This window comes from Sinohyriopsis cumingii, chromosome 14, assembly GCF_028554795.1.
Source record: "Sinohyriopsis cumingii isolate HCF-2022 chromosome 14, ASM2855479v2, whole genome shotgun sequence".
NCBI lineage: Eukaryota > Metazoa > Mollusca > Bivalvia > Unionida > Unionidae > Sinohyriopsis > Sinohyriopsis cumingii.
Genome location: NC_142974.1, coordinates 109,968,242 through 109,995,051, shown reverse-complemented (window position 1 = coordinate 109,995,051; position 26,810 = coordinate 109,968,242). Strand labels below are relative to the sequence as shown.

The following is a 26,810-nucleotide window of genomic DNA, read 5'->3' as shown; positions in this document are numbered from 1 at the left end:
CATCGATCGCCCGGGTCAGCAACATTCTGACATTGAAGAAGACCGTTTAAGAGCCTGGACGGACGAACACCCCAAAGAGAAGATTCTAAGTTTTGCTTGTGGCGGTCCTTAACATTACGGCTACGAATACCGGGACAAACAAGGAGAAATGCACATCGAGTGTAAAGAAAAAGGATTGACTCTCAATTATCGCACCGGTCGAGTAGTAAACTTTGGGGTATTGAAAGAAGTCTTGTAGTCTGGAGAGGATGAAAGTTTTAAGGTGACCACCTACGAACAGCACAAGATTGTACGTTTACCCACTCACCAAATCTTCAGTCGACCCTTGGAAAAGCTGTATCAAATCGTGTACCAGAAGCGATTGCGGTTTCCCAACCACTTCATTTGCCGTACGGTCACGTCAATATTGGTCAGCATATAGAAAGGGATAATATGAAAGATTGATAGTTCATTATGACTACCAAGACCAAGCGAGAAAGATGAATCCGTTTAAACAGACATCATTCAAGTTCGGTGATTCGCAAGTGGAGTGCGATGCTGTGCCTTGCGATGAGAGCTATGCCGTAAAGCATCATGGGAACTATGTTACCACTACTATTACCACTACACCTACCATATAAAGTGATTTGTGCGTGTCACCCCTGATGGATGCGAAAGCAGTCCCACTCGTTATCGTTGACTTTTACTGGTTTGCATTGTCAATGTCAACTTTCATGTAAGGCCATGCGTCTACCACCTACGGATGTCATCCAACACTGAGCAAACTCCTGTTGATGTCACCCTGCCTTCATGAACTCGAACCTGTGAAATACGAATATTCGTTCCCTGTGCGTTTGCCTGAATACTGTGACTCTGAAAATTGTCTTCAAACCTTCCAAGCAAAATGGCCTAAATGTCTGGGTGGACCGACCCCCGAAGAAGTAGCCAGAGCCGGATACTTCTACTTGGGCGAAGGAGATAAAGTCAAGAGCTTAAGTTGTGGTGTGTCACTTCACTAGTGGGAACAAGAAGATTCGGCAAATCTGGAACATGCTCGATGGTCCCCAAATTGTCACTACCTACCCTTAGTGGAACCGAGATATTCGAGTGACATACCATGTCCTTTAAGAAACCAGACTGGCTAGGAGTCAAACGTTGGACACCACAGAGACCAGTATTTAAACACTATTTAAAAGATAATATTCAAGCATTACCAAGCGAACTACAAGAGAAGATCCACAAGGAAGTTTGGCAGGGACTTGCCAGAGCAAAATCTTAATGGGTAACTGTAGAACTTTTGTGTCGAGAAATTCACAAGTGGAAAGTGAAAGAAATCAACAAACGGATTAGATTTTTCTGGATCAAGTGTGCGTTCACCCTATAATTCTGCTTTAGGCCTTTAACATTATAATATTGTATTCTTGACCGTTACTCAGAATAGCAGTAGTCAGAAATTACTCACTATGTTCATTACCTTCGCTCTAGGAGAGGATTTTAAATAAACTAGTACTGCATGACATGATCATGGATACTTTACAAGATAACCTTTGGGGCTTGCTTGTGGAGTTGAGAGAACGCATTTACCAAGAACTGGTCAAAATTCAAGTGAAATGCAAAGAACAATTGCATCCGTTACGTCACCGATGTTTAAACCACTGGTACCTGAATGCTATAAAAGGACTGATTCAGATGAAAGTATTCCAGTGGTCAGAGCTTGTTAAACAGTTCAAGAACGAGAAGGATCGGTATGTTAATCATTTTTTAATACGAATTACACATACTAAAACGAACTCCAGAAGAAGAGTTGGAGGATTACCGAAAACTTGTACACATCATGAACTTAGTTGAAGAGGAAGCTTCTGGACGAAGTGTGATATGTATGTAAGTGACTAAACCATTTAGAGTCAATATTGGAGTACGATTATCTCTGTACAGAAAGCATACGATTATCTCTGTACAGAAAGCACATTTATTGCTTCCGAGAAAAAGAGGGTATAAAAAGGCTACCATGCCACAACCTTTATCAGAAGCGATACTACAGATTCCGTGGAAGGAAATCAATGACACTATTCAAACAGTAGAAGGATACCAACACTTATAACGATAAATGTATTCATTCAATTGGGGACGATGTGTAACGTGTCTAAGTGACTTGTTTTCTGGGATTTCGTTAACCAGCCGATTCCTTGTGGACTCTTTACGAAAAGCAATTGCCACGCAATAAAACATGAAAGTGGTTCCTTTAACTGTCCAAGAGAGACTCATTTTGCTCAGAGCCTTGCATTTTCATCTGGATACTTCTCGACCTCAACGGGAAAAACAAGATTCGACAACATTAGTTCCCGCATATGTGTATGACGATGTGTGTGTAGCATGTGACTTACACCCTCATAGGACAGATGTACATGGCTGGAAAAATTAGGGTTTGGAGGCTTGCACCCACGAAGTGGCCCATTATGCTCGAGAGTTGTGATCCTCCATTCAAACGTCCTAGGAAAAAAGTTTTTTGACAACCACTTCCTTCAGGACAGGACTGTCATGGACATTCCCGAAAGACCATTCCGGGAGGACACTTGTGTGACATTACCCCATGTAGAGTCTGTAAGAACATTACACACTGTCCCTAGGACATCTTGTCTACCAAAAACATGTTGTACAGAGACTTGTTTCTATTCTACTTCGATCGTTTTGATGCGTATTGTATCGTTGTAGTTAACCTTTTGGCTTTTATGTCTTTTTGTCTTTCGTGTTTTTTTATATAAAAAATTCAGTAAACGTGTCCTGAAAAAATTATAAAAACTCTTGTCTTGTCTGACTTCGTGTCAGAAGTGACATTCCTTGCACTATGGCACCTCTGCTGTCTCTGCTCCCTCTTCCTATATTTTCAAAATCATCGACAATCACTTAAATCATGTCAGTTGGGAGGCCTTGTATTGCTGGGCCTAATGGTTCAGGCAAATCCGAATTTATCAAACGATTGATCGAACATAAACATCATTTGATCGTTCGTCCACCTCAACGAATCGTGTAGTGTTACAAAGATTGGCAATCGGCATACATTCTCTTGCGAGAAAGTCAAGGCGTTTCCATCGTGTTTATGGAAGGTATTCCTAACGAAGACGACGGAATCGTATCTGACGCCAGTCAAACCCATCAGGTCATTGTCAACGACTTGTTAGGAGAAGAAGAAAAAGTAATTAATCTGCGGTTTACGCGCAAAGGGCATCATTGTAATGCCAGTGTCATTTACATTACTCAAAATTTGTTTCAACAAAGTAAAGCCCATCGCACCATCCGTCTGAGTGATCATTACGTGGTCTTATTTAAAAGCCCTAGAGATAAATCGCATGTGCAAGTCTTAGCCAAACAGTTGGGAATACCTTGACTGACTCATGCGTACGACGATGCCACTCAAGCCCCACACGCCTATCTACTCGTAAATTTGAAAAGCTTATTTGTTTACCACTGGTATCAAGACGGAAGGCCTCTCCTTTACATGTCTCCGTCGTCGAATTAAACAAAAATCTATAAACACCACGGACACTTTTCGTCTCACACATCGTCAACATGACGTCCCTTCAGTCTCGTCTTCCTGTCAAACTGATTCGTGCCTTGTATGGCATCAGTCGCGAAAAAAATCCACAAAAACGTGCTTGTTTCATAGAAGCCAGTCTCATCAAAGAAGTCTTACGATGGTTTACGGTAAAATCACGTCAATTACTGCAAGGCATCATTTATATTCCTCATTAAATCTACGCTTTTTGACAGAAACAAAGTAGCCATTGACGCAACTGGCCGATCCCCGTATCGACACTCAAACCAAAAAGCAACTCATTTTGAAACCTGGAGGGAGCGGTTCTTTACGAGGTGTCTTCATTCGTTCCCTCTTAAAATTGGATCATGATGCTCCCAAAGATCTACCCAAGAAAAAAGCCACTTCCAAAAACGCCAAAGGAAGCCCAAAAAGGAGAAACGGTGTCAAGACTAGGTCACTACCCTAGCAAAAGAAAAGCCCCAGAAAAAAAGAAAAAAGTCCTCAGAAAAAGAAAAGCCCACAGAAAACAGCTTCTACCCGCAAGAGAGACACATCGGCCAGGATGCAACCTTACATTCGCAAACCACGACCTGCAATAACAGTATTCGCGTCTCCGGTAGCCTCAGGTTCTTCCACTTCTCCGTTGCAGGTGATGCTTGCCCAACAAAATTCGACACCCCTTCTTCCTCAGTTGATGAAACCATGGAAACCCGCGTCTCCAAAAACTTATCCTTCAGCGGTGACACCCTCCTCCTCTTTAGCTACACTGGCAGCTGCTCACAAAGTACCTGCTCCCAAATCAAAGTTCCAAGAGATCGGATACGCAAAAGAGTTTACTGGATTTGTCCAAGCAAGAACTGTCTCGATTTAGTCCGTTGTGAACCCTTCCCCAACGCGTGATGCCTGTCATCAAGTTGATACGACGAAAAGACAATCACTGGCAACGCGTTGCAGTATGAAAAAGGCCTGAGACAAAGCATAGCTATCGGTGCTTTTGTTCTCCTGAAGACCGAAAGATGTCACCCCCAGAAAACGAGGAGGCAGTCCTTTCCTTTTCTTTCCTTTGGGTATAAAAATTAGTTAAAATTCCAGTTACCGAATTTAATTTACATAATAGATTATGTTATACACATAAAAAACACCAAACTATCTAAAATGCTAGAGGATCGAATTACTGTGCTAAAATTCACAGTTTATATTTTTAGCAATAGACTGACACGGAAATTTATGCAGACTTGTAACTGAATTTCGTAACCGTGGATTAGGGTATATATAAGTACAGTAAGGGTTTGTAATCAAATATTTATGTTCGATGCAAATACACGAAAACTAATACACATTCAAAGAAACCTTGAAGACACCTTTTTTTACATGACCGATCATTCTCACCATTAATTCAAATGCTAGACAATCTGACATATAACCTATTTATTTTTTATTTGAATTTCCTGATACCATACATAGTATTGATTTTATTGTTACAGTGTATTATATCTCAAATCCAATTTCATGATATCACAAAGAGTTTTGAATTTATATCATACATCAATTCAAGTGAAAATATAGCAATCGGATGACAGACATGGCCGCACTAGATGCCATTTTAAAATTATTGATATCAGTATTCCGCCGAATGGATGGCAATATTAACAAGGGGTTTTCACTAGAAGACTTCTAATGTCTAGTCGGTCCTAAATAAAGATGATACTGGTTTGATGTTCAACATGTCTTTTGATTGCCACTTGATCTCTGTTAAGAAAACTTTGTACTGTCTTGCTGGTCCTGAACGCAAACGGTTTCGGTTGCACACAGAATGGCCATCACAGTAGCCATCTTAATAATATTGATATTGCTAGTCCTTCTTAACATGGCCCATGGTGGCCGATTGGTAGCATTAAACTGTAGATGAAATAGCATCGTACACTCTAGCATTCATTTTAAATGCAATCGCCTGGTACACTGCATTATTCAACTCAGATGCAATAGCCCGGTACACTGCAGTATTCAACTCAGATACCATAACATCGTACACAGCAGCATTAAACTCAGATGCAATAGCATCGTACGCTTTAGCATTAAACTCAGACGCAATAGAATGGTACACTGTAACATTTATCGCAGACGCATTAACATCGTACACTGCAGTATTCAACTCAATTGTAATAGCATCGTACACTGAAGCATCAAACTTATACGTAATATCATCGCACATTACAGCAATCAACTGAGATGCAATAGCACTGTATACTGTATCATTCAAATGAGATGCCTTAGCATGAGACACTGTAGCATTCAGCTGATATGCAATAGTACGGTACACAGCATCATTCAACTGAGATGCATTAGCATGACACTTTAGCATTCAACTGAGACGCAATAGCATGGCACGCAATAGCATTTAACTGAGAACAGTTAACAATCTTGTTATCAGGGTTGACACTGCTTATTTAATGCAATCCCGCTATTAGGGATGGCGCTGCTTATTTCAATGCAATATCGTAATCAGGGTTGACGATGCTTATTTCAATTTTAGCAATCTTTATTCAGGGTTTATTCTGCTTATTTCAATATTAACAATCGTGCTATCAGGGTTTATACTGTTCTTTTCAATATTAGCAATCTTACTATCAGGGTTGACGTCGCTTATTTCAATATTAGCTATCTGATGCTGCTTATTTCAATGCAATCTCACTGTAATAGTTGCAGCTGCTTATTTGATTGCCAAAATCATGCTATCAGGGTTGATGCTTATTTCAATGTTAGCAATCATTTTTCAGCTTGACTCTGCTAATTTCAATACTAACAATCGTGCTATAAGTGTTAACATTTTTTTCAATATTTGCAATCTCACTTTCAGGGTTGACGCTGCTTATTTCAATGTTAGCAATCTTGCTACTAGGTAGGTTTACGCTGCTTATTTCAATGTTAACAATTTTGCTATCAAGATTGACACTGCTTATTACAGTGTTAACAATCTTGCTATCAGGACTGCGATTGCTTATTTCAGTGTTAACAAACTTTCTATCCGGGTTTGACGCTATTATTTTCAATATCAGCAATCTTGGTATGGGGCTGACGCAGCTGATTTCAATGTTACCAATCTTACTATTGGGCTTGACGCAGCTTATTTCAACGTTACAAATCTTGCTATCAGGGTTGACGCAGATTATTTCAACGTTAACGATCTTGCTATTAGGGTTGACGCAGCTTATTTCAATGTTAACAATCTTGCTATTAGGGTTGACGCAGCTTATTTCAACATTAACAATCTTGTTATCGGGGTTGACGCAGCTTCTTTCAACGTTAACGATCTTGCTATTAGGGTTGACGCAGCTTATTTTAACGTTAACAATCTTGCTATTAGGGTTGACGCAGCATATTTCAATGTTAACAATCTTGCTATTAGGGTTGACGCAGCTTATTTCAACATTAACAATCTTTTTATCGGGGTTGACGCAGCTTATTTTAACGTTAACGATCTTGCTATTAGGGTTGACGCAGCTTATTTTAACGTTAACAATCTTGCTATTAGGGTTGAAGCAGATTTTTTTAACGTTAACAATCTTGCTATTAGGGTTGACGCAGCTTATTTCAATGTTAACAATCTTGCTATTAGGGTTGATGCAGCTTATTTCAATGTTAACAATCTGGCTATTAGGGTTGACGCAGGGTATTTCAATGTTAACAATCTTGCTATTAGGGTTGACGCAACTTATTTCAACGTTAACAATCTTGCTATTAGGGTTGACGCAGCTTATTTTAACGTTAACAATCTTGCTATCAGGGTTGAAGCAGATTGTTTCAACGTTAACAATCTTGCTATTGGGTTGACGCAGCTTATTTCAATGTTAACAATCTTGCTATCAGGGTTGACGCAACTTATTTCAATGTTAACAATCTTGCTACTCTGGTTGACGCAGCTTATTTCAACGTTAACAATCTTGCTAGCGGGATTGACGCAGCTTATTTTAACTTAACGATCGTGCTATTAGGGTTGACGCAGCTTATTTTAACGTTAACAATCTTGCTATCGGGGTTGACGCAGCTAATTTCCACGTTAGCAATCTTGTTATTAGGGTTGACGCAGCTTATTTCAGTGTTAACAATTTTACTATTAGGGTTGACACAGCTTATTTCAACATTAAAACAATCTTACTATCGGGGTTGACGCAGCTTATTTCAACGTTAAAATCTTGCTTTAGGCGTTTACGCAGATTGTTTCAACGTTAACAATCTTGACATTAGGGTTGACGCAGCTTATCTCAATGTTAACAATCTTGCTATCATAATTGATGCTGTTCATTTTATTATTAGAAATTTTGCTATCAGGGCAGATCCCTCAAATAAGGGAGATAAGTCTTGCAGGTGTTCCTCAATCAATCCCATCCAATCTTGTTAACACAAGTAGCCTTGACCAAACTCATATCCCATCAATCTTATAACACAACTAGCCTTGACCAAACTTTTATCCCATCCAAACTCTTGTAACACAGGTAGCTCTGACCAAACTCTCATCCCATCCAAACTCTCGTAACATATGTAACTTTGACCAAACTCTTATCCCATCCAAACTCTTGTAACACCGGTAGCTTTGACCAAACTCTTATCCCATCCAAACTCTCGTAACACAGGTAGCTTTGACCAAACTCTTATCCCATCAAAACTCTTGTAACACAGGTAGCTCTGACCAAACTCTTATCCCATCCAAACTCTCGTAACATATGTAGCTTTGACCAAACTCTTATCCCATCCAAACTCTTGTAACACCGGTAGCTTTGACCAAACTCTTATCCCATCCAAACTCTCGTAACACAGGTAGCTTTGACCAAACTCTTATCCCATTCAAACTTGCAAGCAAATACGCAGTATCACTTTCTAAATTTGAATATATGACAATATAGTTTGCAGTAATTATTATAATGCGCGTGATATTTCACGCTGTTTATTACATAAGCAAAATGATTGCTATTTTTGGCGTCTAGGAACTATAGTGTCTTGTTGTAAAAAGGAATTATCGCTATGGTCACGTGACATAGTATGGATATATGGTTTCGTTTTTGTCTTGTTTTTGAAAATTATGTGATTCAGAAATTACCCTGATACTGAAGGGAGTTCCACAACTTTTAAAAATGTTAAGTTCTCTAGAAAATCGTGTCTTTTCTTTCACAAAGGAGTGCTCCAGGGTTCGAGCCTATTTTGAGTAGAGGATTTCTAGACACTACATCAACGCATTTGAAATTTACCTATGGATTAAATCTCGCGTCAAGAGACAAACACAACAAGCAAAAAAGAAAGCCCGCATTATTTATTATTCTAAAATCTTAAACGGACAATCAATTTGCACATATTACATTCTACTCCATGCTTAATATCCGGCGGAACTCTGGATGACGACAAAGATTTAGATGAATATATTTTGGGAACTGAGGTTCCACGTTCCATCCATTCAATATCCAAACAAATATTAGGTAGTTTAGCACCTTTAAATCCAAGGAACAGGTCAATATGTTCTTCATGTCAAAACAACTATGGTTACACATGTTAGCAATTTAATCGGCGTACCTATAATTTCTAGGTTAGGTGTAACTATCAAATGTCATTATTAGTAAAAAATATTTTATATCAAATAATGCTGAATGTAAGAAAAATAAAAATTCCAATGTGTGGAATCATTAATAGTTTTCAATTTGTGATAATAAAAATTAAAATTTACATGCATATGTGATGACTGGTAAATGAAAGTAAATGGCAGATAAACTGTAACTAGCACAACGAAATGACAAAAAACGTTTCCATTATTTGTAACGTCACCATATATTTTATTAATTAAGGAGAAGATTATAATATCTTGTTTTTAAGTTAAGATAGAAGGAAAAAAGAAACATTACATTCTGTTGGAAAGAAACAAAATGAGAAAAAGTGTACTCGGCAGAAATATCGTCAATTATGGAATGTTAAGAACGTGTATGGCGTATCAGTTGTACGATATGATGTAATGAGTTCTGAAGCCACATACATTAGGCAAGTTTACGCAAAAAATGTTGGCAAGTTTAAAGCTTAAGAAAACCTTTCGCGTTCCAAAAACATATCTTTTAAAATTTCGTACGTTTGAGAAAAAGAATTTGCGTAAGCTACTCTATCGTCTGGAGACTATGGAAATAAGTATACGCACGGAACAGTTTTATTTTTCTTTTCTTTCTTCTGTACCTCAGATTATCCCACCACATTCAATTACAATATATCTGATAGTTCCTGGGAAAGACACGCTGCTCAAGGTGTCTGAGGATTAAATAACCACAATCGGTAGGTGTATTTGGACTTTACATTACATACCCGCACTCCCACCCCCATCCTCTCTTGCCTATTTCATGAATTTAGGTTACAATAACAAGCGACTGACGTAGAGACGAAGATCAATCACAATACATCCGATGGTTTCTTTATTTATAACTGCAGGGCCGTATAGCTATATAACACAAAATAAACCTAAACCATGTATTTAGCAAAATGTACAGACGGTTTTGTAAACAGAAAGAGTACTGACATTTAATTCGCTACATAATGTCATTTTCTAGAGACAAACAAATATGCTTAATATAATAAAGAAGAATGAGAGGAACATTGCTTTTCACACACATTTTTATATTAAAAACAATGGAAATCACGAATCATGCCCTCTGCTCACAAGACATACCTGAAAACACTTTCCAGCTGCATAATAAATACAGTCTCAGTCAATAGAAAAAGCCCTCTCCCTTCCCGAAAGTAAAAAGGAAAGACAGGAAGGATACGACTAACCGTAACAACAACAAAAACATCTGCAAGAAACAACAACTGGAACTATCGTTCACATCATCACAACAGCAACATTACGAAAATAACAGAACTAATGATCATCGTACATGACTGAGATAACAACGACGACGACGATGTTGATAATCAGTCGGTGTTAATGACCATATGTCGTGCCGTTTATTACGATTATGCTGATGAATATCTTGATGATGATGAAAACGACGATGATGCTGCCATTTATTTAAAAGGATCCTCCACTATTATTTCGATACCCACACGTAAATCTAAAATTCCAATTACTTGTTCTTGTTGGAATGTACAACCCATCCCATAAATAAACAGTCACTCTAAGTTACACCTGACCTTGGCCTTCGATCGTACAAAGAATAACACAGTAAAGCAGTAATATGCCACTAGACAAAATCACACATTTGATAAATGCAACAAACTTAATTTAGAACTTTAGAGTGCGTTTGGTTCATACCGTGGCGTATTTTGCATAAACGGAAGATTTTACACCATATGCTACTTGAAAAAAAAACACGAATTATTTTCTTGCGGCATTGGAACACGGGCCTTTAGATGTTATAAGGTTGAACGCTCACACGTCACTATATACCGATGACGTCACAATGCAGCCAAACCATAGAATGGTCCCCTGTCGTACATCTACAAACGCAACGAAAATGTGACCTTTCCTAATTCAAGCGGTCACATATACTGTAACTAATGTAAACAAAATGGCCGATGAGCGCAATTCTATCGCATTTTCTATGTACATACTGATTTAAATAAAAATAAAAAAGTTATTGTAAAAATAATAGAGAGACTTTAAATGTAATATTGCACACTTCAATGTTTTAACTGTTTTCCTTAGGGAATGTGTTTTAAAAGGCATGTAGCTTTGGAACACTAAAGAAATGACGTTTGGGTTGGAAATAAATGGTTAGGTGATAATTATCTAATGACAATAGTTTGTTAACACATTGGAAGTGCCACGTTTATACTGTTATGTACTGTAGCAGACAAAATGTTTTACCTAATAACTTCCTTTTGTTTCATCCAACTACCCACCCCAAATCTGCAAGAAACGAACATGTGCAATGACTGTTACGAAGAGACACGTATAAATTTCAAAAAGCGCCTGGAGTCACAAGATCAAGGGAAAAAGAATGGGTACTTTACACATTTTGATGCTGTTGTGTATAGTAGATAATATTCCAAAATTGCTCTGACACAGTTTTCATTTACAAAATGAAATTTAAGTGTAAAATTCCATATTGCCTTTGCTATGTTTAGCTATGCAAACAGACATTGCTAATAATTTGTATGAATTATTCTGAGATAGATTTCAAGATGAAGGCTTAATCACTTTATTTATTAAATCATTTGCAAAATTTGACTAATAAATAAATGCAAGCTTTAAATAATCACAAATTATGAAAAGTAGCTCCAAGTGTTTAACTTGTTTTTATTGACCGTAAGCAGACATCGGACCAACTTAATGAGATACAGCTAGCACCAAAAGATAGACAAACATGGCACATGGTTATATTACCTGTGAAGGGGAAAGCATACCACATTATAAAAGTGCTCTGTTTAAACATAGGTGTATTCTCTTTGGAGGGGTTGGGGTGGGTTGCATACTACAGTGTAACAGGTCTCTATTCAAACACAATTATATTCACACTGAATGGGGGAGGGCAAACTACAGTCTAACATTGCTCTATTCAAACTGTCACATTTATGTTACCTGTGAAGGCGGTTGGAGTACATACTACAGTGTAACAGGACTCTATTCAAACAAAATCACAGAGTTATATTCCCTGTCCAGGGGAAAATATACTACAGTGGAACAGCACTCTGTTCAAACACAGTCACATCGTTATTTTCCTGTCAAGGGGAAAATATACTACAGTGGAACAGCACTCTGTTCAAACACAGTCACTGAGGCATGAGAAGTCAATCCATGTTTCATTTTAAGAAACATAGACCATAGTGATGGTACAATTGTATTCCCTGGGAAGGTGGAGCACATTACAATAAATCAACACTCTATACAAATTTTGGAAAATCACTTGGGCATTAAAATTCAATGTAAGGTAAAATTAATATAAACAGGGTTTTGGTCAAAATATTCAAGTTATATTTTGAAAAATGGAACACATTGCTATAATGGCCTTTAATTCTAACCTGATCCTCTATATATTACAAATAAGTCTACTAAATTTAAATTGTCTACTTCCAGTGAGTTTAGCTTAATCTTCATTACTAGGTTTATGTCAAACAATTCCAGATACCAAATGTTTACAAATATGATAACGAAAACTTACCAACAGGACATGAAAGTCTAACCAGGTTATTTTAAATATAATAATAATATGCCTATCAAATTCCATTTGCCAGTCTGAAGTGATTTTCTTCATGTTGCTTGCAAGGTTTTAGGAAGAATGAGACAAAATAGTAAAAACTCATGTACAAATAAGTCAAAAATAAGGTCAGTTACCTGAAGCAAATATAACCTTTGAAATTATGTGTTCATTTTAAGGGAAGAATAAAAGCAAACAACTAGCATTGTTAAAAAAGTATATATATTCCTCAATGTCAATGTATCAAAATAGGAACACAAGTTATCCCCCTTAAATTATAATTATTTTTAACAAGCAAGTTACATATTTCCTGGAATGGGAAGGTGATGATTGTAGTTATAGTATGTTAAACAAATTTCTTTGTTTTTGACAAAGTGGGAAAAACATTTTATTGACTAGTCTAAGAATAAAATAAGAAAAATTCATTTATGAAAGGTGTATGTTTTTATATTTAGATTAAAGCTGGCCATGAAAATATATTGAACATGTGATATCTGGAACTCTATGATACTTTTAAAACAGTATGGACATGGGGTGGGGGTCTTCAGAATGTGCCCTTCTTTGATAAAATATGTGGAAATTTAGTCCAATATGGTAAACAAAACAGCGGACACATCCATAAATTCCTTCATTGAAATGTTGATGTGGATTTAACAACAGGAATATTAAAATACTGTAAGTGCTTTCATTCTAACAAGACTGGATAATTCCTCTGGAACACAATCTAACAAATTCACAGTATAATATTGGCAACGGTTGTAAAAAGACAACATTTAACACAGGGGCTCATACAATTATCAGAAAATAGCACATGGCTTGAAGATATTGCCACAGTTGTGCTCATCCTAGTCACTATATTGCTAAAGGCATTTAATACATGCAAAAATGTCCAATGGTTATATAAATCTAAGCCCATCTATGCAGTAAACAAATGTAAAATTACTGACAAATGAAACAATGTTATCACATATGATGCTGCCCACTTTACACTGATCTGCTGATATAAGCATTCTAAATGTATACTTCTATGCATATTATTTTGTCATTTTTTGACTATTTCCATCTCAAGAAACATGAGAAGAAATATTTTTTTCTAGATGGTGCATTTTCAAGATTCAAGAGTTATATTTTTGTTCAAAAAGAAATTCCACAAAACAAAAAAAAACAATGTTTGAAAATCATTCTTAAATTTACTCTTTATTATGTAAAGCTATGTTCAGAATATCCCTTAATTTTTCTTCTGCCATGGAGAAGTGTCTTTTCCTGCATCTAAGATAAGGGATACTCCATTTTCCCCCCAATTCTTTTTTTCAGCCTTGGCCCAATGGATGGATTTCTTAATATATGACTCCACTGTCAAACAGTTGCTAGATTTGTATAACCAGAGGTAAATCTGTAAATATTCAAGTTATATTTTGAAAAATGGAACACATTGCTATAATGGCCTGAATTATAATCTGATCCTCTAATTTCAATTGTCTACTTCAAGTGATTTTAGCTTAATCTTCATTACTAGGTTTATGTAAAACAATTCCAGATCCCAAATGTTTAGAAATGTGAAAACAATGAAAACTTCCCAAAAGGACATGAAAGTCTAACCAGGTTATTTCAATATAATAATAATATGCCTATCAAATTCCATTTGTAAGTTTGAAGTGATTTTCTTCATCTTACTTGCAAGGTTTTAGCAAAAATGAGACAAAATAGTAAAGTTCATATACAAATAAGTCAAAAATAAGGTCAGTCACCTGAACCAAATATAATCTTTGAAATTAAGTGTTCCTTTTATGGGAAGAATAAAAGCAGACAGCTAGCATTGTTAAAAAGTATATAAGTTCCTCAATGTCAATGTATCAAAATAGGAACACAAGTTATCCCCCTTCAATTATAATTATTTTTAACAAGGATGTTATATATTTCCTGGAATGGGAAGGTGATGATTGTAATTACAGTATCTTAAACAAATTTCTTTGTTTTGGACAAAGGGAAGTGGGAAAAACATTTTAATGACTAGTCTAAGAATAAAATAAGAAAAATTCATTTATGAAATGAGCATGTTCCTATATTTAGATTAAAGCTGGCAATGAAACTGTATTAAACGTGTGTTATCTGAACTGTATGATACTTTTAAAACAATATGGACATTGGGTGGGAGTCTTTAGAATGTGCCTTTTTTTACTAAAATATATAAAATGCCTTGATTGAAATGTTCCTCTGGAACACAATCTAACACATTCACAGTATAATATTGGCAAGGGTTGTAAAAAGGCACCATTTAACATGGGACTTGCACAATAATCATAACATAGCACATGGCTTAAAGATATTGCCACAGTTGTGCTCATCCTAGTCACTGAATTGCTAAAGCATTTTTTGTCATTTTTCGACTATTTCCATATGAATAACATGAGAAGAAAGTTTTTTTCTAGATGGTGCAGTTTCAAGATTCAAGAGTCATATTTTTGTTCAAAGACATTCCACAAAATAAATAAAACAATGTTTGAAAATCATTTTTAAATATACTCTTTCTTATATATAGCTATGTTCAGAATATCCCCATAATGTTTCTTCTGCCATGGAGAAGTGGTGTCTTTTCTTGCATCTAAATAAGGAATACTCCATTCCCTCCAACCTCCCCATCCCGATTCTTTTTTTTCAACCTTGGCCCATTGGATGGGTTTCTTAATATATGACTCCACTGTCAGACAGTTGCTAGAATTTTATTACCAGAGGTAAATCTGTAACCACTCAATGCCTTTCACCAAATTGTTGGCCATGCTCAACACTACTTCCTTGTCCTCAAAATATGCAAATTTCACTATTATTGGCTTTGGTCCTTGTTTCTAGCAGGGTATTCTATCAGCAAGTACAAAACACGTATTTTCAATGTATTCATACTCTAAATAGATTGATTCCAAAGAGACAAACTGAAAAACTTTGTAAATAAATATATTCTCAGAGCCCCAGGGAGTTCCTTCATAAAACAAAATATTCACCTTTTTGCTTTCTTAATTTCAGTAGCCTCTCTTAAGTTTTTGTTTCGTCTGAGACTTGCATTTCTTCTACTTGATTTATTATTTGCTCTCCATGTGAATCTAAAACAGATACATACTTTCTAGCTGGTATGGTATGTGAATCTAAAACAGATATATACTTTCTAGCTGGTGTATGGTTTCACAATGAAACTACATGATATACCTCATTAATTCCACTTTTTCATGCCATCAATACTGGAAGTTACTTTGACATCCTGGCCGAGTGGTCTAAAGCGTTATCCGTTACGGATCACTGCCATCTCACCTCTGTCTGCGTGGGTTCGAGTCCAGGATTCGGCAAATGTGGATATGTGAGAAAGCATGCCAGTAGCTTCTCATGGGTCGGTGGTTCTTCCCGGGGTTTTGCCGGGTTCTTCCTCCACCATTAATACTGGCTGCCATGCATAGCCTATCGTGTGCTGAAAAATGGCGTTAAACTCCACAACAACAACAACAACAACTTTGACATCCTCTAGTTCATCTTTTACGTCAGCAATCAGATTCAGGAATTTTTTGGTCTATCCTATCTAACTTCCCATTCAGTGATACTTTAAAATGTTGATTTTTTTTTATTTGATTTGGGGGTGGGGTCAATGTCAACAAGCATTTTTTTTTTCTTCTCTTATGTCAAGATTGATTTCTTATTCCCCATTGGTGACCTCCGAAGTCTCGCTATCGGTTGACCCACTTACCGTGGAAGGATCTGTATTATTATGACCACTTTCACTAAGGCGTGTACGCGAGTCGTACACAACTGGCCATTATTCTATTGCCTCTGCTAGACAGTACTAATCACCCATCGGTCAGCTGATCAGCACAGAGCGAAAGGGCCAGAACATTTTCACTAGCCAACAGTAAAATGGTATCACACTATATCCGTATGAATAGTTATCTTGTAATCTGCTAGATTTGGCATGTCTACCCTTTTCAACTGCATTTATTATCACTTTCAAACCGAAGACACTGGATGTATAATAACGTTTTGCTATCCCAATAGAGCACCTTCGGACAAAACGGAAGTAAAATAGTCTGGTTCTTGGTTATTGATCTTATTGAACAGAAGGTCTCAAGGTTACAATTGAATGTGGGTGTGTGTATTAATGCGCCAACACTCTCTAGTGTATTCCGAATGAGTCTGAATAACTTGTAACCGGCGTTTCATTCAGTAGCAGACGACAAAAACTGGAGAGTGCAGAAGTTTACATGGAGACAGGACTTTCATTGAAATCATCAGGGTAGTGCGTACGTGTGATTTTGAATATCAGATGCAAACTATTGAATGATGATATATCTCTTTATCGTTTATTTTTTTTATATATTTATTTTTAAATGTCAAAGGTACAGAAAGCATGCTTGTTTCCGTTAGTGAAATGAAAAACTTGGCAACATCCACTGCACTTCTAATTTTTACAGAGTACAAATTCTGTATTAATTTTAGAAGGAGAGGGGATGTTTTCAATAATCGTCATTTTACTGAGAGAACTGAGTGCTGGTACCGAATACTGATTGTGTAGACTTTATTTTCTATCGTTTTCTCCATCCATGTTTGTGTCACCAATGTAATGTAACTTAATCATTAATATTTTCAAAAGTAAACGTTCACGATTTTTTTTATTCAAAGAATTAGAAAACGAATTTACATTTAATGTCTTACCATGTGTATCATCTGATTTTATTATTTTTACTTGAATTATGTGTCTGATTATTTTTGCTTCATTTATGTGTATGTAAAACATCTATCTCCGTGTCTTCTTGTTTTGACTGAACACTGGAATTTGAGCCTAATTTGGGTAGGTACCGGTCCTGTCTATAAGGACTGTCTTAGAGGCAAAAATCAGCTGTCATATGTTCATTTATCTTTTTTATTGTCACCTAGCAATTATGTCAGAAGTACGTAGTTAAAGGGAACGGAAATCGATCGTTTTCAATGAATGACTCACGAGCTTGATCCATTTGGGTTAAAATTGAACCCCAGAGCCTATTTCGACTGCATATATAAATTTGTCTTTTCATGCACAGTAGGCATTTATGTGGTTATATGGCTGGGATCTCAATGATTTCCGAGTTAGTAAGCAGGGTCCAAAAAGTTCATTGGAGTTGGGGTGGTTTCTTTGGTGATAATAAGCTGCATACATTAATTAATTTGTCTTTTCGGGCCAACAATTGTTATATGGTTATTGAGTGTTAATCTCAAAAGTTTCAGAATTGTGATACAGGGGTAGGGATTGAATACCTTGCAAGTGTCACTTGTATATGTAAATTCGTCTTTGCATGTCGAAAAGGTATGTTGTATGGTTGTTAGTTGGTGATCTCAATAATTTCTATAATATGACCCAGGGGATAAGTATTTTGAGGGTAGGGATATACATCGGTGTATTACCTCACGTGGTTTGTATTACTATTTGGTCCACATATGACATTTCTCGTGAGTTACTTGAAATTTATGTAAAATCACCACTGCCCCATTAGCCCTACTTTACTCTGAGCAATTTAGTTTTATTAAATTTTGTATACGTATTAGTTGGCAGTAACAGTAATAGTTGCAAAAGAGTAAAAAGTAGCATTTACACCATACAAGAAAATATTATTATTTTAATACTATTTTATATTATTTTTCTTTGTAGTAGTTACAAAATATTATGAAATAGCAACTGTACTAAGAGTAATAATAATAAAAATAATTACGACCATGCTGTCGGTGGCTACATTTTGACAGTGGACTATTGTTTTTGGTCAGAAAGTGATGCATAGAAGTTTTGAATTGTTTAGTAGAAGTATATATGTCTGTATTTTGTTTATTCGTATCCTGATGTGTATCAATTTTTTATCCACAGCTGGCCGTAAACCCGACTACAATGGCGTTGTGGTCATCGAAGACATGTTGCTGGTCATACACAGGAATGCGAGGAATCTCCAGCTTTTCAGTCGCCATGATGGCAAAATTCTGTCTAAACACGAACTGGAGTCCGAACCCAGTGATGTCTGTCTTATTAGCAAGACGGAAGTAGCTGTGTGTCTGGAGTACAGTAAGATTGTAATCCTGTCATTGAAATCTGTAGATGACGTAAAACTGATCAAAACATTAAATGTAAGGACAGGATTTAAACGGTGTCATTCAGTGGCAAAATGGAATTCAGACAAACTCGTTGTCAGCGGTAGGAAATACGACATGTTGTGTTGGGGCGTTGTATCGATTACAGATGGACGTCTGGACTCAACTCACAACATCTGTAAAGGGTATGATACACACATGGCCATTATAGACAACACAGTCTACATCTCGTGTTTGACTTTAGACTCCACTACTGAAGGTGTGTATGCATATGATATTTTTAATCCACACAAACACAAGTTTCTGTATCAACACCAGGAATTAAGACCGTGGTCGATAATGGCTGACAGGGATTATGTGTACGTGTGTGACTCTAACAGAATTCATCAGCTGACAGACAGCGGTCAACTAGTGACCATACACACAGTGTCATCAAGTCTGGATAAAATATTCTATGATGACCAGCATGGAGTTCTTTACACCACAGAGAGTGGAAGTAATGTGATTACTGTCTACAGACTGGAGTATTCACATCAATCAGGTAATTCCATTTTATTTTACACTTTGACATCACACGACAAAATAAAACTACATACTTCATTTATTTACATTTCCTAATTCACGTTTATGCTCCAAAATATGATTTATGAATATTACAGTCATAACTTTATTGTATACATGTATAATAGATGTAAAATAAAATAAAAGTGGAATCAATATATTTTTTATTATCCTGAGTGTACGTAAATGTCGTCATTGTCATCGTGCATGGACATATTTATTAATTTTAACTTTAAATAAAATAGTTTTGGTGTTTCAAAATTCAATACAAATATTCCTGTAACTATTTCTATTCATTACTGATTGATAAATCATCTGTACGTTGATTGTCACTACACAATTTTCATATAAAAATGTTAAATCTCTATGGACTATCACAATGGCGGCAGGCTACAAAATTCGCATCATTACCAGTTCAGGGAAATACACATATTTTCCAGAAGGTGGCGCTTTCATTGATAAATCTTTGCACACGACAAGGCACTCACGCGACTTGCACGCGACCGGATCTCATTGGGCTAGCAGCGTCTAAAATTCCCACGGTGTTTGTATACATCCCATTCACGTTTATGGAGCGGTTCTTTGTTGTTATTGCAGTGTGGATTTATCAACGAACAAAAAAACTAATCAGATAACAAGATATTAACGGTAATTAGCTTGACAAATAAGATTGGTATTTTTTAAATACCATATTGGATATTCTACGATATGTTGTTATTCAATGCGCGCCATATTTACTGCGGTCAGTTTACGTTTCCATTGAAGCAAAGGAGTTTGACGTTTTATCGATAAAGTAGGATGAAGTCTCTGACAACACGAAATCATCATATCGGTATTATAATGGTGATTTTGTGTTGTCAGATATTTCTTTGTACTTTATTGATAAAACGCTAGACTCCTGTGATTGAAGGATGAAATGTCCTTATATGGCCAATTGAAAAGACGAGATTGTAAATGGAGATAGATTTTGTATGAACGAATTCGGCGGAAGATTATAGAAATAATATTGTGAAGTAATATTGTAAAATAAGGCAAATATTGTTAATATAATTTTAAAATTAAGAAGTTAGATGTTGAAATAATAGCAGTTACTGATATTCTTTGTCACACATTTCCATGTATACATGGCAATTATTTACATTGATTTGAAATACATTAATAATGACTACATTACATATTCATTGTTAAATTGCTGGCATGAAATAGGTCATGGAAATATGAGTTCATGAGTTTTGTTATTTTTGTGGTGAAGACACGTCTGTACTTGATATAAAGAAACAGTTCAGAACCCTGCTCACAAAGCAGGGGCACTGCCATAAGGGTTCATCTAGTTGCTTAAAATTTGTCCATAAATTATAGATGTACTGTATAATGATATTACAGCATAATAGTAATATATATTTTGTGATTTATAGGTAAATTGTAATCAACAATATGAACCCCTGTGGTATCTGGATAGAACTAATTTCATAAATTTTTCATTGAGATTTAATTGTATATCAGTTTGGGACACAGAGTTAGAATAATTGGAGAGTATCCATACTCTTAAGCTTTATGTAACAATTGATTTCTCCAAACTATAATTTTTTCTAGGACATGATATACTCAGACCTAATTTGACAGTCTTGATATCTCTGTACTTTAGCTGGGATATTGCTGTTGCAGTCAATAGTCTGCATGTCTGTCCATCCTTCTGTGACAAATCTAGTCATTATTTATCATACACAAAACTTGAAGAATTTAAATGAATCATTTTATATGTGAAGGGTAGATATGTGCTTCTTGTTGATCTGAGGCTACGTTTAACATGGGGACTGACTCCAGGATAATTTAATTTTATGAGGAGGGCCTACAAATTAATCCTACCCCCAATAAATGATCAACTTTTATTTCCTTTTGACCTTTTGGGAGGAAATGTATGGAAAATAAAATGAAGATAAGATGTATCACATTTTTTTTAATTGATCTGCAGAGGACATTATTAGATTTCATGTTTCAGATGTGAAACAGTGATTTTGTAGGTTTGCATGCCAAATTTTGTTTAGCCTATTATGAACAGCATGTTACAGGTATAGGGATATGCATGCATGTGACTGTATTTGAAAGAAATATTTTATATATTATACATTTTTATATATCGTTGATTTGTTTCACATACTTAAGAAAGAAATTTAAAGGTTTTGTAATCTCTGCAAACTGAGTAAAATTGTACTTGGTTACTTTAGCTCATTGTTGCATCTATAGTTTTATGCATCTGACAGACATTGATATGAGGCCATGTTCTGTTTCATTTTTAATTAACAAATCAGCACTTTCAAAACTATGGGACAGAAAAAGTTAATTTGGAATTGTAACATAAATTTATGTTATATAGAATGCATTGCTTATTCTGATAGTTTACTATGAACTGTTGGGAGAGACCTGTATATCCTAAATGTTGGCAGGCCAGGAACATTTATTGGTGCCTGTCTGGTCTATAGGTTACTAAAACCACAATGGACCAAGAATTCCAAAACTTGGGCAGAAACAGGAATATTCAGGTTTGACTCTTCAGTTTTGTAATGTGTATAGAGTTTGATTGTTAAAGAAAATGGTACCCTAGCTATTACAAAAGACATTGTATATTGTAGGAATTATTTAGTTCAACTTTAAATTATTTAAATAAATTTTAATTTCCTTTATTTTGATCTGTGAGTCATGGGTATAATTTGTGATGGACAAGATACAGATTGGCTGTGCTTGCTCTGCTTTATCATGTTCACTTCCTAGACAGCAAAGGTAATTTGGAAATTAATTTAAAGAAAACATGAATTTCTTTTTAAAAAAAAAAAAATATATATATATATATATATATATATATATATATATATATATATATATATATATATATATCCCTATTTTAAAACTAGTCAAGTAAAATGCACTTTGGTCTGCTGTTGCCTGAATTTCAGTATTACCATGTGTAAATAAAATATAGCCACAGGAAAGTAGCATAAAGGTATGCCAACATTTCTCACCATTATGCATGTTGCAGATGCAAATAATTTCACTTTAATACCTGCCCCTTTTTCAGAAGCACATCGTAACTGTAGAGTAGAAATCTTATTAGTGCCTGTTGAGTCTACTACAGTGTACATATCAGCAGGTCTCTATTTTATTGAGATTGTAGATTTAACATTTGTGTTTTATTTTCTGGGTTTTTTTGTGCACAATTGAACACGAATAAATTGCATATGGTGAGTTTTATTTGCAAAGTTTTTTAAATGTATTGAGTCCATATTTTTAAATCTACTTTATTGTTGACTTATATATATATATATATATATATATATATATATATATATATATATATATATATATAGGTGTTCCAATAGAAATTCTGAAAATGGATGACAGATCCATCCAACTTTTTGAAGAGGCTCTAAAGGATGGAAAGGAAACTGTACACAGCATACGTATCATGGTTGTCGGACATATGGGTGTAGGCAAAACAACCCTGGTCAAGCGTCTTCTAGGAGAGGAGGTAAACATTTCCCAGAGACGTAGTACGGAAGGCATAGATGTCTATGTCAATTGCTGTGATGTTTCTTTGTCAACCCATGAATGGACAAAGCGAACAAAAGGTATGTGGGCATAAATAACAATAATCATACAAGATTTACCTCTCGTTATTTATACAAATGCCATAAAATGAAAAGTATCATGTTATACTGTTATCTGTTTGTCCATCTCTATTTCACTTCTTCACAACGACAAAGGATACCACACTTTCTAAATATTGTGCATTTGGGGTAAGGAACAGACCTATATGTATCAGTTTCTGGCTTAAAAGGTCTAGCATCAGGTTCAAGGTCACTGTGGCTAATGGAGGAAAACTTCACACACAATTAGCAATAACAGATTTTCAAAATATTGTGTACTTGAAGTAACTGTTCTTTTTCATCAACTGCTTTTAGATATACACAGACAAGGGGGAGTGTTTAAGTCATGATATTTACCTTTTTACTACAGGTATTTAGTACTGAATGTTAGTACATTGCCTCTATTGTGTGTATAATTATTATACTGTTAAAATTTGCATTTTCCTTCTACATTATTTGTGTGAATGTATATGCTGCTGTATATGCACCTTTTGGCTTTTAGTCACCCTCTGTTGCATGCTAACCTGCTTTGTAACATAGCTACACGGTGAGTGATATCTGTACTAACACCATATAAGCCATTAACCAGGCAGTCTTGGTAGAAGTGCCTGGGGGTTCAGGTTAGAAGAATGACTATTCCACAGCATAGAAATGCAACAATTTGACCATAAAAATGTGTGTGTGTGTGTGTGTGTGTGTGTGTGTGCCAGTGATGGATTGATGATTAGCACACATAATATTTTGAATAGCATCAAGGAACGTGTGAATTTTTAAGCAGCACTCACACCCATATAGAAAATTGGTAATCAAGCTTACTGCATTTTAATTTTGCTTATGTATATATGTTTATTCTGGTTATGCAAGGAATCACACACTCTATATAATATTGTAAGAATCACAGAGGCTTGTATCATTGCTTAAAATTGAATTATCTGTTATACAGGTAGATATAATAATATTTATTATAATAGTACAAGTATGACATGTATACTGTAAGCAACAATATGAGCCCCTGTGTATGAATACAATTTAGTATTACAAAATGGCAATGGTCAGCATGCCATCACAGGGGCTCATATCGTTGTTTACAATTTAACTATCAATCATACATATGTTATAAAATAATGCAAAGGAGGATGCTTGTCTCCTTTTTTGTATGACCTGTTTAAGAATCAATGCTGGTATTTCAAGCTTCATTTTGCATAGCGTAATTTGGTACTGATGTTTAGCTCAGACATTTGACTCCAAGTTTTGGCCCAATTTCATATCTTTAAGAAATGCCAGACCATTTCTGCATGCTATTGCTTGACATGGCCATGATTGTGCCCGCTTAATATGCAAGTGATATGCTGTTAAATAGAATAATGTCATCTTATTGGTTAAAAGAAAATTATATCCTGCATTTATTTATAACTTATTTTCGATTGGTCAATGAGAAGACACATAACAGGCATTTGATAGTTCTGCAAGTTCATTGTAAAGTGAAAGTTTATGGATATGAGATGTTGTTTTCTTTTTAAATACTTGGAGAAATCTTGTGTTTCGGCATTTTGATATGAATAAAGGCATTTATCAAATACCCTTAATTATTACTCTATAAGCAATACAATGTGAGCAATGTAATAACAATTGAACAATAGAAAAATTTAAAGGTCAACCTATTTTTATTAAAAGACTTGAAAGCCATTATTGACTGCCACGGATCCCTCTATTACTTATAACACCTCATAAAACATCCCACATTTGGCCTTAAAATGTCCAGGTTACAACACCAAGGTAATCAATTGGCAACTTGCTGCATATAATTGTCTGCATTTGTACCCCTATTACCACTTATCATGGCACTGGTATTATATTTCCTGTCTCTTTTGGACTGGTTTCAATTGGTTACTTTAAGCTTGTCATAATGCTCACAGATATACAATTGTTTTTGTCTTTAAAAACAAAAACAACAAAAAGCTCTTTTTATTTTTCAAAAGCCATAGATTCCAACCATAAAATCATGTTTGTAGTAGAATACCTTTTAATTGTAATTTTATCCTACCATGGAATCGAAGAAACTCCAATATTTGATTTAAAAATTGATCCACTCAAGGCATAATTCATTCCCTCTTTCTCTGTCTTAAAGGAGACCAGAAACCAATGTAAATATTGGATAATAATAAAGGTACTATAGCAGTAAACCTTATTCTGAAGTATCATCTGCGACCGAAATGCCAATATTAAAATATTGGCCTATCTTCTAGGAGCTGAATTTCCGTGACCTCGTATGCAAAATTTCCGCGCCTATTCGGTTACTTTCGGGATGTGACGTCATAGTAGCGACTCCAGCAGCCCAAGTGGGAGTTGCCAGAGTAAAAGACAATACCGTTTTGCGTTGCTTACGGGTGTAATAAAACATTAAGAAAAGCCAGTGGACAACATTTTTTTTTTCTTTTCCGAAAGATAAAGGCATACTGAAAGAATGGATACATTATTACAGACGAGTCGATTTCAAAGCAACACCATACAGCCCTATGTGCTCGTTACATTTCTCAAAGAACTGTTACGACAGGGATTCTGAAAAAATGGCAGCTCAAGGATACGCAAATGCTAGGCTTAGACAAAAGGTTGGCTCTGTTCCAGACATAACGTTGAATATTTTAAATTCTGGGAAAAGTGTTGAACGTGCGAGTTACGAAAATAGGCAGAAGGCCGAGTAAGTGACCACAAAATGCAACAATCAATTCACAGATCTTTTATCTACACCAGCAGTGCAAAAAATAAATCGGATAGCCCGACACCCTGGGTCCCTCTGGTTTTAGTTCCGGCCCATCCTGTATTCAAAATGAGGTGCTCGTCAGGCTTGTCGAAACAAAAATTGTTTGCCTGAGGAAACTTTGATCGCGCTGGTGAAATTAGTAAATGTATTTTCAAGATGTTGACATGCATGCCTTAACACGGCACAATCTAAATCAAATCAATACTGTCCAAGGTGAAATTTAGATTTGATTTTAATCAAATGGAGGCTTTGCCAAAAATAATATTCTAAACCTGTCGTGTTTCGAGAAAACACAATTTTCAGTAATCTTATAAAAATTACAAATTTAAAAAAAAAATCATTGTATACATGTAGTATGTATAAACGGTAATCTGTAATGATTGGAACTGATATAAAATTATTCCTTGGGCAGTTTAAATAACAGCGATTAAAAGAAAAGAGGTCAAAGTTTCACATTAAATGGCTGACAATAGAAACTGGGGGGGGGGGACTATTGGCACAACCCCTTGCCCCAATGTGCGAGCGCCCATGGGACGTACCTTTTCTCCATGTGATACGCCTTATTATTCTCCCAGGACAAGCCCATTTTGCATATTCTGGTCAGCTCTGGCTAAATTGCAAAATAGCTAAAGTTTTGATTTAAGTACGCAAACAATAAAGCCGATGTGACCGTTCCGGTGGCCTAGTGGTTAGAGCGTCCGCCTCGGATGCGGGAGGTCGTGGGTTCGATCCCCGGCCGAGTCATACGAAAGACTTTTAAAATGGTACTAACAGCTGCCTCGCTTGGCGTTCAGCATTAAGAGGTTAGTGTTAGGACTGGTCGGCCTGGTGTCAGGATAATGTGACTGGGTGGGACATCATGCTACATGTCTGCGGCATGATGCCCCAGTGCTAGACATCACTATAAACTGCCACATTGCAGACATCGTAGCGATATGACTGAAAAATTGTTAAAGCTACGTTAAAAATCAAAATCACATCACATCACAATAAAGCCGATGTGACTGATGAACATATTCCATCCTTGCATTGATCTTGTGAAAAGGACTGCCCTTCGGACATACTTCAAAGAAACCCTGTTC

The 26,810-nt window shown here is 35.9% G+C and overlaps 1 protein-coding gene across 1 annotated transcript in view; it reads left to right on the top strand.

Annotated features, from left to right (window-relative positions):
- The first annotated feature begins 22,692 nt into the window (after positions 1–22,692).
- The window catches only part of LOC149784591 (uncharacterized), a 94,441-nt gene continuing 90,323 nt past the window's right edge, over positions 22,693–26,810 (top strand). The window contains exon 1 of the mRNA XM_089932655.1: positions 22,693–22,949. Within this exon, the coding sequence (XP_089788781.1) occupies positions 22,712–22,949 (238 nt within the window). The 5' untranslated portion in view covers positions 22,693–22,711. The remainder of the gene's footprint in view (positions 22,950–26,810) is intronic.